The 12740-nt window shown below is 36.0% G+C and overlaps 1 protein-coding gene across 1 annotated transcript; it reads right to left on the bottom strand.

Annotated features, from left to right (window-relative positions):
• Window positions 1-84: 84 nt before the first annotated feature.
• On the bottom strand, window positions 85-8013 carry LOC119492437 (leukocyte surface antigen CD53-like). The gene is made up of 8 exons (XM_037776888.1): window positions 7869-8013; window positions 6962-7046; window positions 5575-5760; window positions 2605-2679; window positions 2409-2510; window positions 2182-2286; window positions 1929-2012; window positions 85-706 (listed from the first exon to the last, which is right to left on the bottom strand). The coding sequence occupies exons 2-8, from the start codon at window positions 7022-7024 to the stop codon at window positions 635-637; spliced, it is 687 nt and encodes a 228-aa protein (XP_037632816.1). The 5' UTR covers window positions 7025-7046; window positions 7869-8013; the 3' UTR covers window positions 85-634.
• Between the last annotated feature and the right edge of the window lie 4727 nt (window positions 8014-12740).

Genomic DNA, 12740 nt, shown 5'->3' with positions numbered 1-12740 from the left:
ACCACAGATCAGTGAACTGCTAGAAAAAGCTTGAAACAGGAAACGCTGATCATCTGACAACATGAAGTTAGTCGAAATGGAGGATAAGGTGCAGTCTAAATACTGTAAAGAATACTTTATTGGTATATTACAGGTTTTCCAAAAGTTAAGTTGGAAAAGTATGTGGAAGACAGTTACAGTAGATATGTAATATTTTACAGGAAAAGCTATTTTTCATAATTAATCCTGAAAAAGATTTACAATGTAGAGAAGTAGAGAGAAACTTAGCAACATTTAACACAGCTCACACTGAAATAGCATTTTACAGCTCGTTCGCTCACAATCACGGAAGGCCAGAGTTGTCTTGCCTGAAACATTTTTGTTTAGTTTTCTAGTGAATGAAAAAAAAAATTCTGTGTTAAGCTCTAAAATATTGTCAAAACATTGATTACAAAAACAAATATTATTAAAGTCACAATTTTGTCTTCATAAAATAATTATCTTCTGATCTTAAATCAGCTTTTTTTCCGCAGAAACTTCTCTAGCCGTCTGCAAACATGATTTTTTATTTAATTTTTTTCAAAGGACAGAACTGTACAACAGTATTACGTCTAAAATATGTAGCTAAAAGATCAGTTGTTTGAGAGAATATTGTCTATAACTTGTAGCCCAGTCCAGATCTACTGATGTGGCAGAAGAGCGTCATGGCGAAACACATTCCCAAGACCTGTCAACAAAAAAAAACAAAATGTAATTGTGAAACACAACAAATAATCTTGTTGCCTGGTGTTTGTCACAGAAAACAACAATTATGCAGCTTCATTGCTTTTACTATATGTAAAAACCTCAAAATCAATATTTGTGGAGATGTATTCCAAATTGCTCTCTTTTTTTTTCGAAGCAGCATAAAGAAAATGTAGGTGAAGAGTCCATATGTGTTAGTATTTCTCATGGTCTGTTGATATTTTGTTGTTTTTTTGACCAAAGCGAAGAGTTTTAGTTTGATTTTTAAAAAATTAATTAGATTTGGATATACTATTAAAGCTACGTTAAATTTCAATTTTGGCTGCTTCGTGACACAACAAGCAGAAATCACCACACTGACATATTCGCAATGTCTGAAATCACTTCCTGTTTGCTATAAAGGGCACTTCACATACATTTCATTTTAATGCAGAATACTGAGCATTTAATTTAACACTATTTGGCGCCCTCAAAGATCTCCAAAATCGAACAAATAAAGTGGTGTCCAATGACCTTCTTTTCATGAAAATGTTCGACATACTATAATATGTCTTTTTTCATTCAATTTTTCAACATACTATACTATAACTTTTTTTAGCAAATTTTTCGATATACTATACCAAGACTTTTTTTCATGAAAATTTAATGACATACTATACTATGACTTTTTTTTTAACAAAATATAAGATTACTTTTTTCGACATGCTATAATATGACCTTTTTTTCATGACATTTTTTCGAAATACTATATTATGACTTTTTTCAACACACTATATGATGAATTTTTTTCATGATAATTTTTGACATATTATACTGACTTTTTTCGACATAGTATAAGATCACATTTTTTTGTCATACATACAATACTGTCCATAGCTTGTACACTACCTTATGCCAACAATCACACGTTGCAATGTGTTGCATTTTATGAATGCAAAAAATCACAGTTGTGCGACACTACACTTGGAGCCCAAATAATACACAAGTATCCAAAATCTCAATTTACCGCTCACTATAAAGTGAACTATTGATTCCGTTATATAGGGAGTAGTGAATTAATGAATGAGGTAGTATTTCAGACATGGCTATTGTCACCATATATGAATGTGCTTAGATTTTGTATGGAGAAGTTAACAAAGACAACTTTCCTTGCAGTTTAATTAATAAGTATTGTAATGTGGCAAACATAACCACCGGCAGCTTACCTCGATAATGCAGAGAACAATGACAGAAATCCCAGTGGTAAGAAAATTCTCCTCAAACAAGTCCTTCATCTTTGTCAAACAACCCTGCAAACAACGAGCATGAAGTTGAGATTAGCCGCAACCAACAGTTAAATACAATAACAAGGCATCTGTCTGGCATTTCAAAAAACATGTGATCCCTGACCTCTGAACTCTACAGTATGTCACAACAAGTATTAATTCAAGCTGTTCACAGGGGTTACACTGTGTCTACCTGTTTTCTGTAGTCGGCCTTTGGGGTGTCACAATCCTTCAAGCAGCAAGAAGCCGGCGGTTTGTCTCCCCAGTCTGTCACATTGTTGACTCCACAGCAATCAAGCTGAAAAACAATCATTTCAATGATTTAGCGCTCTGTATTTCAGCACACCATTCACATCCAGTCATTTGTGTCACCACATTATGTGAGCTGTCAGTATTTAGTCTCTACTCTGATCAACTTACCTCCGCCTGAAGGGCATCCCATTCGCTCATCGTTGCATTTCCAGACTTTCCTTTCGCCTTTTCCAAACCCTTGTTGAGATCTTCTCTCACCAATTTAGCAATCTAAATAGTGAGGTGAGATTTGCAGATTATACACATAGCGTAGGCTATATAAAGCACAACACGGTGTGAGTACTGATGATGGATGTGACCATACCTCTCCCTCATACATGAGTAGCAGGCATGCTGCAGTCAGCTCCACCAGCATCAGGATGAACAGCAGCAGGAAAAACTGTTGACAGAATATTTCACAACGGTCAATTCGTGTTTTTACTCTTTGAAACACATTCAAGTACATGACAGTACCACATATTTACATAGATTAAAGGAAAATTGCGGTACACAACAAGATTGCTCGAAATACTGTTGGTCCAATGGGGTCCAATGGCGATCACACAGGTTTAAAGGTCCCATATTATGCTCATTTTCAGGATCATATTTGTATTTTGTGTTTCTACTAAAACATGTTTACATGTTGTAATGTTCCTCATACTGCCAGCCTGAATATGCCTGTATTTACCTTTCCGTTTTTGCGCATTTCGACGGAATTGCAACAGAATTGCGTTGCCAGGCAACAGCTTGGGTCCATGTGTACTTCCTGTCAGCTGAAGACATTCACATACACTGCAACCAGGAATAAACTGGGAGCACATTTGGTAATGTTTATGTTTAAATCTGTGTAAAGGGTCTAAATATTGTATATTTGTGACATCACAAATGGACAGAAATCCTGACAGCTTGTTTCAAATGCAGAGTTTCTGAATACGGGCTTTGTGTATTTCCCTGTGGATTGAGCATTTCGATACTTTCACAGTATTTATATAGGACTTAAGCCTGCTTTATAATTAAAAAAAAACATGAAAATCTCACTTTTTTATAATATGGGACCTTTAAAAAGAAAAAAAACAGCAGAGACTTACTTAGAAGAGAAAATAAAGGCAAACAGTAAAATTATCACCCAAATGCTCCATGTTTAACATCCATCTTTATTTGTGGACCAACTTCGCGATAATTACGCTAACATCAGCATGTTAACACGGTCACATGATAACATGTTAACATGCTGATGTTTATCGGGTATGATTAACATGTATGTTTGCATCCTAACGTGCTAATTGGCACTAAACACAAAGTACAGCTGAGTCGGATGGGAATGGCATTAGTTTTGCGGTCGTAAAATAAATTATTTGACCTGCTGGTGGCGCTAGATCAAAAATTTAGCAATCACTAAGGTCGTTAGGATTCATCATCTGGGGAACGTGAATGTCTGAACCAACTTTCATAGCAAATTCATGCAATAGCTGTTGAGACATTTCACTCGAAACCCCAAAATGTCAACCTCATGGTGGCGCTATAGAGTCAGGTGGTGATGGTACGATCCTCTCTCTGGGGACCATGAATATCTTTATAGAATTTAACGGCAACCACATCAGTACGAAGGTCAGAAATGGGGTATGTTATCCTATGCAGTGAGGGATTATTAATGATATTTTGGGTTGGGCTCACTTTCCCAGAGTACAATGTGATCCTAACTGATAGAAAACATGTTAAAAAAAACAACTATGAAAGATAAGACCCAAGTTGTAGTAAATCTAAATTATCCTTTAATTAATTAATTAATTAATTATGTTTTACTGGTGATAGAATCTATATAAAGTAGAGTAGTTGATACAAAACAGAAGCAGGTTGCAGCGTGTTACAGATGTTACTTTCACTTGGGGGATTTTTTTATGACACCTTGATGTAGTTGTGGTAGAAATTATTTGTGACTAAAACCCAATGCGTGAGAAGGATCAAGCATGCTTGCAAAATAGCTTGAAATAACTTTTTTTTTTTTCTAGTGGTATCTAGCCCTGCAGATATGTTTTGCTTTCATCGGTCCAGGTTATGAGAGATCTGTCTCCCAATTAGGGCTGTTAAATTAAATTAACGCGATAGTAACGCGTTAACGCAAATTTGTTTTAACGCCACTAATTTCTTTAACGCATGAACACAACTTGGGATTTATTTTTTTCAGTTTGAAAGCTAGTGACAATACTGGCATCATATGAAAACCTAATGATTCCATTGGTACAAACCATGTCATACTAGCTTGTCACAAAGGACGTTAAAAAATGATCCAAAATTGCGCTAAATTTTGGCGAGGAAAAACTGGCTGGCCATTTTCAAAGAGGTCGCTTGACCTCTGACCTCAAGATATGTGAATGAAAATGGCTTCTATGGGTACCCACGAGTCTCCCCTTTACAGACATGCCCACTTTATGATAATCACATGCAGTTTGGGGCAAGTCATAGTCAAGTCAGCACACTGACACACTGACAGCTGTTGTTGCCTGTTGGGCTGCAGTTTGCCATGTTATGATTTGAGCATATTTTTCATGCTAAATGCAGTACCTGTGAGGGTTTCTGGACAATAATTGTCATTGTTTTTTTTTTTGATCAATTGATTTCCAATAATAAATATATACATACATTAGCATAAAGCAGCATATTTGCCCACTCCCATGTTGGCACGAGTATTAAATACTTGACAAATCTCCCTTTAAGGTACATTTTGAACAGATAAGAAATGTGTGATTAATTTGCGATTTAGCGCAATTAACTATGGACAATCATTTGATTAATCATGATATGATATTTTAATCTATTAACAGCCCTACTCCCAATACAAATGAGATTAATGGAGTTTAAATAGTGGTGTTCACATCATTAAAAATGTACAGAGCAATATGTCTTTCCACTTAGGCTACTCTGGAGATCCACAGAGCACACAGTCAACAGTTGTAAAATGGAATGAATGGAATAAATAATAAGAGTCCGTGTGAATAACTGATTGAAGTGAGACATGAAGAGGTGGTATAAGCGAGAAATTTGGGAAAAGTCAGAGAATATAAACAGAATTTTGAAGAATAGATTTTTTTCTGTGTTATCCTTTTTGTGACACCCAACAACCCTGCGTCAAGGTGACAGTGTACAAACAACATAATAGTTGCTTAGAATAGAGAGAGTCTTGAATAAGCTGAAAATGAGAAGTTAGCAGATGGACTAGAACAACAACACAACCAGTTGGAGCACCCAGGGGTGCTGACTGTGTGTGTGTGTGTGTGCGTGCGTGTGTATGCCGTACCGTCAGGAGGAAACAGCGGTTCTCCTTCAGAGCACCCAGGAAGCCCAGGAAGGACACGCAGGTGATGACGATGCCACTGATCAGCAGCATGTTGGCGAAGGGGAAGCTGGCCAAGGTCGGGGTCAGAGCGTCCATCCTGTTCATCATCATGTACACACCGAAGCCCATCACCGCCACGCCACACATCTGACATGACAAACAAACACGGCAGCACACACCTTCACCTCAGTTACCTGATCCCGTCATCACACAAACATGTTTCTCCACTGAGCAGCACCACTATAACGTTCCAGTGACTTGCTCAACAGTATTGTTTTCCCGGTGGTATAGCCTAATGTACAACATTTACTCAAATATTTCTACTTCACTACATTTCAGTGTACATTTTTTACTCCATTGCATTTATTTAACAGCTGTAGTTACTTTATATTATATACATTTCTAAAATACAATGCGTCGCTGACTCCAACTCAACCATCTGCAACACAAAATGCTTCTTACACATCATAATAACAATCCAATTACATCATATGTAGATAATAATATAACACTGACAGAAGTATTCTTTTCTTCACAATGAGGACGTTTTCTTTTAATACTTTAGGTGCAGTTTTTATGATACTTTTACTAAAGTAAAGGATCAGAATACTTCCTCTGCCTTTTTTCAGTAGGTTCAGTCCATAGACTGTATTTAAAGATGGACGACATGACAGCTCCTCAAAAGTGAAGCCAAAACATCTCGATCGCCCCCTGGTGGCTGGTTGCAGTATAGGTCACAAATTCCGCCTCCCTCCATGTTAGTGGATGGGACATGGGCCAAACTAGATTACACGTCAAATAAATGTTTCCTAAAGGTGGTTTCTGTCATTTTAGGTAGTTCTTATCACGCTGATGGATGTTCAAGCGTCCATGTTTCTGATAAGTTTTTTTTCCATTAGTTTTTTAATGCTATAAAAAGGGGGTGAGACGTCATGATTGACAGCTGCTCTGAGTATAGCAGTCATGTAACCGGATGCTCGGACATCGTACGAGAGAGGAGATGTAACTTTAACTTTCCATAACCATCACCAGTCTGTCTGTGTAATATAACGTGTGTCAATTTGACTTAAATGGCGGTATCGGGACGTTTAAACCATTTATCCAGACTATTCATTTAGACTTTCTTGCTTGCAAACTAGTTTTCACACATTCTCAACTAAAAGCAGGTGGTGTTCGAGTTACATGTTACAAATGTATGAATATTTATCAAATCATAATTTCTATGTTATTAGCTGAGCTACACCACAGTATTTCTTCGTACTCCCTGACAACTGGTTGATAAAATATACTGACAACGTGTACCATAATGACCTCTGTATGTGGTGCTGGATGATTGAGAAATACATACAAAACAAAGGAAGTTGGCGAAGCACATGGTGTACTTTAAACACTTGAGGCAGCCTTGAGCCATTTTGTAACGCCTCTGATCAGACCTGCAACGAGAAACAAACAAATAAACACATTATCATTATTTCATCTGTGATGAACAGAGGACGCCAAAGTGAATCAGTTCTACAGTCAAAAGCAGCATATTATTTAGGCCTTTTGTGAGTGTGAGTGTGTGTGTGTGTGTGTGTGTGAGTCAACGGTGACAAAACGTCATGGTCACACTGCGGGGAAGAGATGCTAACACATCTCACTTCCTCTGTTTCCTGTCAGTTTACAGGCAGAGGGTGCGTTTCAAATACACATTGCATTTAAACGTGTTATGAATACATAATAGTTGCTGTTGCTGATGACATCACAAGGGTTTGGTCTACTGTGGAAATACCACAAGTTCCTCAAAATATAAAATTAATATGTCTGGGTATATCTATATAGATATATAGATATATATCTATATAGATTTACTGTAGATATATAATGTTTAAACATTATTTTAATCAGAAATGTCACATTTTTAATCTATCTATAACTGATCTTTGCTGTAAGAATGATTAATAAAGACGGATGTCACAACAATGTGATATAATTTTGCTAACATTTACCTTTAGGTTTTTAATACTGAACTTTTACATACGAAACTTTGGCTGAGATGTACATGTTGGATTCATTTTAAAGTCATTTTTAAGTTTTTCAAATTCTTTATTGAGTCTTATTTTTTACAAGTATTCTCTGGAGATATAACGTCAATACATTTGTATATGATAAAGAGGAAAGCCACAAGTAAAACATGATCTCGACAACAACCTAAAAGAAGATCTTATTCTGACACTCAGCAGAGTTACGGAGGAGAAATCAAGTTTAGGTCTTACCTGTTTGGGAGAATAATCTGCTTGTCTTTGTTTTCAGACTTGTGTTGCGGGAACTTTGCTGTTGCTTACACTTCCCCTTCTTGTAGTGCTGTGTACCGTGCAGCGCTTTGTGGGGCTTTCAGCACCTCCTTCTCACTTCCTCTTTCTCTACATTAGCAACATGGAAAATGTATGACAGAAAGTGCAGCAGAGAACAAAACCAAAATAACAGCAGCAAAGTGTCTATGACACGCTTCTTATATTTAGACAAGATGTGCAGTTAAACTGTGGTCAAGAGCTGTAAGTTTGAAAACTAGAGCCGTCAGTCGATTAAAATAGTTAATAGCAAAAGTAACTTTTTTTTTTTTAATCTGTTGAAAATGTACCTTAAAGGGAGATTTGTCAAGTATTTAATACTCTTATCAACATGGGAATGGGCAAATATGCTGCTTTATGCAAATGTATGTATATATTTATTATTGGAAATCAATTAACATCACAAAACAATGACAAATATTGTCCAGAAACCCTCACAGGTACTGCATTTAGCATAAAAAATATGCTCAAATCATCACATGGCAAACTGCAGCCCAACAGGCAACAACAGCTGTCAGTGTATCAGTGTGCTGACTTGACTGTGACTTGCCCCAAACTGCATGTGATCATCATAAAGTGGGCATGTCTGTAAAGGGGAGACTCGTGGGTACCCATAGAAGCCATTTTCATTCACATATCTTGAGGTCAGAGGTCAAGGGACCCCTCTGAAAATGGCCATGACAGTTTTTCCTCGCCAAAATTTAGCGTAAGTTTCTTATTTAACTTCCTTCACGACAAGCTAGTATGACATGGTTGGTACTAATGGATTCTTTAGGTTTTCTAGTTTCATTTTTTTAGAACAGTGGGAGACTACTCATTTTATTTATTTATTCATTTCTGTATTGGCCTTTGTTTTCTTGCATTATATTAATTAGATTCTATTCTAATTGAGTAAAACCCACGAGAGTCTGTGTAAGTTATGCGCACAATTAACTTCAAAGGTATGCCTTTTAATACACTTACAGCAGGTGTTTATGAGCGTCTCTGTTTTGCATAAAAGAGACTTTATTCCATCACCAGATTGAAGTGTAGTGGGAAACAGTGAAGGGCTTCTCCGCTGACTGAACATGAAGTGTCAGTTAGAAATGTGAACCACACCCTGTTGAAAGTACTACTTCTCAAATCTCAAAATAGAGCCCCAAATTCCTGTTCTCGACTATTGATAAACTAAGTAGTCCTTCTCCAGCTATATCCAGTTTTGAAAATAATAGATGTAATGATTTTGCACATTTTAAAAATCAGGGTTAATATTCTCAAAGACCCCAGTTCTAAATTTACTTTGATACATTGAATTTACATGTGCTCCAGCACATGACATATTGTATCAAATCCTTACCTTCTAGTTGTTGAGTGTCCAGTGGATGAATAGCACATGATACGGCTGCATTATAACCTTAAGATGCTTGAAGAGCTCATGTTGACCTCGAACATACAGTAGAAAGGAACCGATACAACGAACCAGTTTGTCTCACCGGATTTAACATCAGCATTTCACAGGGTATTTTTTTAATTGCTAACACACACAAAATGACACAAAGCACAATTATTGAAACTGACACTCAAGGAGCAAAACTTCAGCCAAGATATGCACAAATATAAGCACATTCTCAGCCTCAATAATTGACAAAACACTGCCGTCGGGTGTACAGACACTTAGGTGCTTAATTGTAAACTATGGAATCAAAATGGGGTCAAAAGTATTGTATCACCGTATCTGAATGTGTGAAAACATTGTGCTCAATATGCTCAAATCATAACATGGGCATGTTGGGCATGTAAAGGGGAGACTTGTGGGTACCCATAGAACCCATTTTCATTCACATATCTTGAGGTCAGAGGTCAAGGGACCCCTTGGAAAATGTCCAGTTTTTCCTCACCAACATTTTGTATGATTTAAGTTAGCTTTAAAACAGAGCTACAACCTAAAAATCGCAAGTAGCTTTAATGCGTCAAATAATTGAAATTATTATGCATCTGTCAAAGTTGAAAAAGCATCGATCACCTTGTCAAGTAACAAAGCTAAAAGATACAGTGTGGATTTAGCGGCATCTAGTGGTGAGGTTGCAGATTGCAACAGAGTACTCCTCCGCTCACGCCTCCCTTTCCAAGACTGCGGTAATGTGAGACGCTGAGTGCAAAACCGTAGTAACGCCATTCACCTCGCTCAGAGGCCATCCTTAATGACACTACTTTAGGAGCAACGGATGTCAGATGGCGGCTGGCGGTAAAAAAAAAACAAGAAATGTTTTATCTGAAGCGAAACCAAACACTCTCTAGAGCTGAGAGTGTTTGGTTTCGCCGTTCTGGGCTACTGTAGAAACATGGCACATTCAGTGAAGAGGATCCACTCCCTATGCAGATATGAAGGACTCATTCTAAGCTAACAAAAAAACAACAATTCTTAGTTTCAGGTGATTATACACTGATGAAAACAACGTTATGAAACTCATATTCCATTTCTGTTAATAGATCCCCCGAAACATTACACACTGTTCCTTTAAAAAACATTCCTCTGATCAAAGATGTATAGTAGTTCAACCTTCGACACCTTAACAGACAGTGAGAAACTATTTTATTTTATAATGGCAACAAACAAATGACAATCATCATTTCAGATTCCACAGAAGAATTCATCTTCTGGACTTTTCCCATTTAGTTTTTCCCATAATTTTGGCTTTTAATTTCTATCAAATAGTGCATAATGTTACTATTACTCATCAGTTAGTGCACTTAATATTCACAATTAAATATTCTAATAAGTTATTCTACATTATTCTGTGCAACTATTTAACAAATAATAAGTAACAAACTGAAAATTCAGTTTTTCAAAGGCAACGTCCAACAGAAAATATTTTAACATAATACTCCCTATTAACAGAAAGTCATTATCATAAACAATCATGGTATTTAGATTATTATGAAAACCACTATACTCATAACACATTTCCTTTTTTGCCTTCCAGTCATAAAAACTTAAAAACAATGAGTTAATATCACAGGAGCTCTGTAACCACGGGGATTAAAAAGCAGGTAAAAAAAAGCATAACGTTGCATTAATTGGCAGATACCAATGTTCTGGGTCTAAATCATCACTCGTATACTCTATTGTAGTGAAACGGTTGCAAAGACCAGCACGAAGTGGTCGGTCATGTGTGCAAGGTTCAGGGTATGTTCCAAGCACACCTGTTTTTTTTCAGTTCATACTGGCACAGACTGCACACAACTGTATGTGCAAAAATGTCTGGGTGGAGTGAAATATAAAAAGTGTGGTGATAATCTCTGTGACTTTACTCATAACAACACAATATGACTCACAAAAAGGAGACTTGTAATACAATAATGTTGCATTGCGTTTTGACATGTCATGATGTTAAAAGCACACGTGTAATGAATAACATTAATAATGTCTGCATCCCATAGTTAGGTATGCTAGTTCCAGGGCTCCAGACCCATTGATAATGTATTTGGTTACACCTGTTTTTCCTCCTATTAACAAGTGAAATGCTGTGTCCCGATTCCACACTGCACACAGTCTGCACCGTATACTAACAGCAAATGTTTCCCAAAGATTTAGTACTTTTAATATTTTGTTTTGTCACTTGTGCATTGCATTGTGGGACAATAGTGTACATCCAAAGTACACTCAAAAGTCAAGCATTTTTTTTTATTATGCATACTAAGTTTGGTAACACTGTATAATAACATAATTTATAAATGGTAAATTGATGGTTAATTAAACCTAGTTAATTAGTTATTTTACTATTAACAATGAAATGATAATTAATATTGTTTACTAATTATTACTAGAACTATTATTATTTTATCATTAGTTTGTGTATTATGACAATTAGTTTAAAAATTCTATATATTCTATATCATAGCTGATAAGCGACGATAATAATTACATTCAGATTAAATTAGTAAACTATTTATTAACAGTTTATTGTTGCACACATACATATATTTTATATACTATATTAAGTAATTGTTAGTGATTACAAAATGATTTGTAAACCTTTAAGAAATCGTTTGTAAAACATCTATAAACATAGATAGATAGACCAGAAACCAATTATTAAACACTGACAAAGTATAAACTATCTATCTAAATAATGTTTATAGATGTTTTACAGACAATTTCATTAAGGTTTACAAATCATATCTTAATCATTAACAGATACATATCTATGTATGCTATAAATTATAGCATTACTAATAATTAGCAAACATTATTAATTATCATTTTGTTGTTTGTGAACAGTAAAGTATTAGTTTTATACAAGTATTAGTATAAACTGAGTTTAATTAATTATCATTTTGACCATTTATAAATGACAGTTATTATAAAGCGTTACCCTAAGTTGTTTGAGTATACAGACTTAAAAACCTGGTTACAGTATGTAGTATGAAATATAGTATAAAATTGGGGCACAGCTAAAATGCCTGCCATAAAAAAATTGCCAAAGTAAGTGTTACTGAGCTGAAAATAGTCCTGGTACTCAGACATCTACTCTCAGCACCTCCACTTCACTACGAAGGTGGTGTGGACATCTCATTGGGACGGACACAAAATAGAGTTCTGCTGCTCGCACTAGAGACTCTCATCTTTCTAAAGAGTCTGGCTCCATGGAAGGAATACATTCATGATATACATCCGGTGCAAGTTGTTTTGCATGAATGAAAAAGCTTATTACAGTCATTGTTCACATGATACTTGTCACACCTGTGGTGTGTAGATATCCCTGCTCTGAAAGAGGAGAAATCCCTTCATCATTGGACAGAAATGAGGCGAACACT

The sequence above is a fragment of the Sebastes umbrosus genome, chromosome 8, assembly GCF_015220745.1.
Source record: "Sebastes umbrosus isolate fSebUmb1 chromosome 8, fSebUmb1.pri, whole genome shotgun sequence".
Classification (NCBI taxonomy): domain Eukaryota; kingdom Metazoa; phylum Chordata; class Actinopteri; order Perciformes; family Sebastidae; genus Sebastes; species Sebastes umbrosus.
This window is presented reverse-complemented; position numbering and strand designations above follow the sequence as displayed.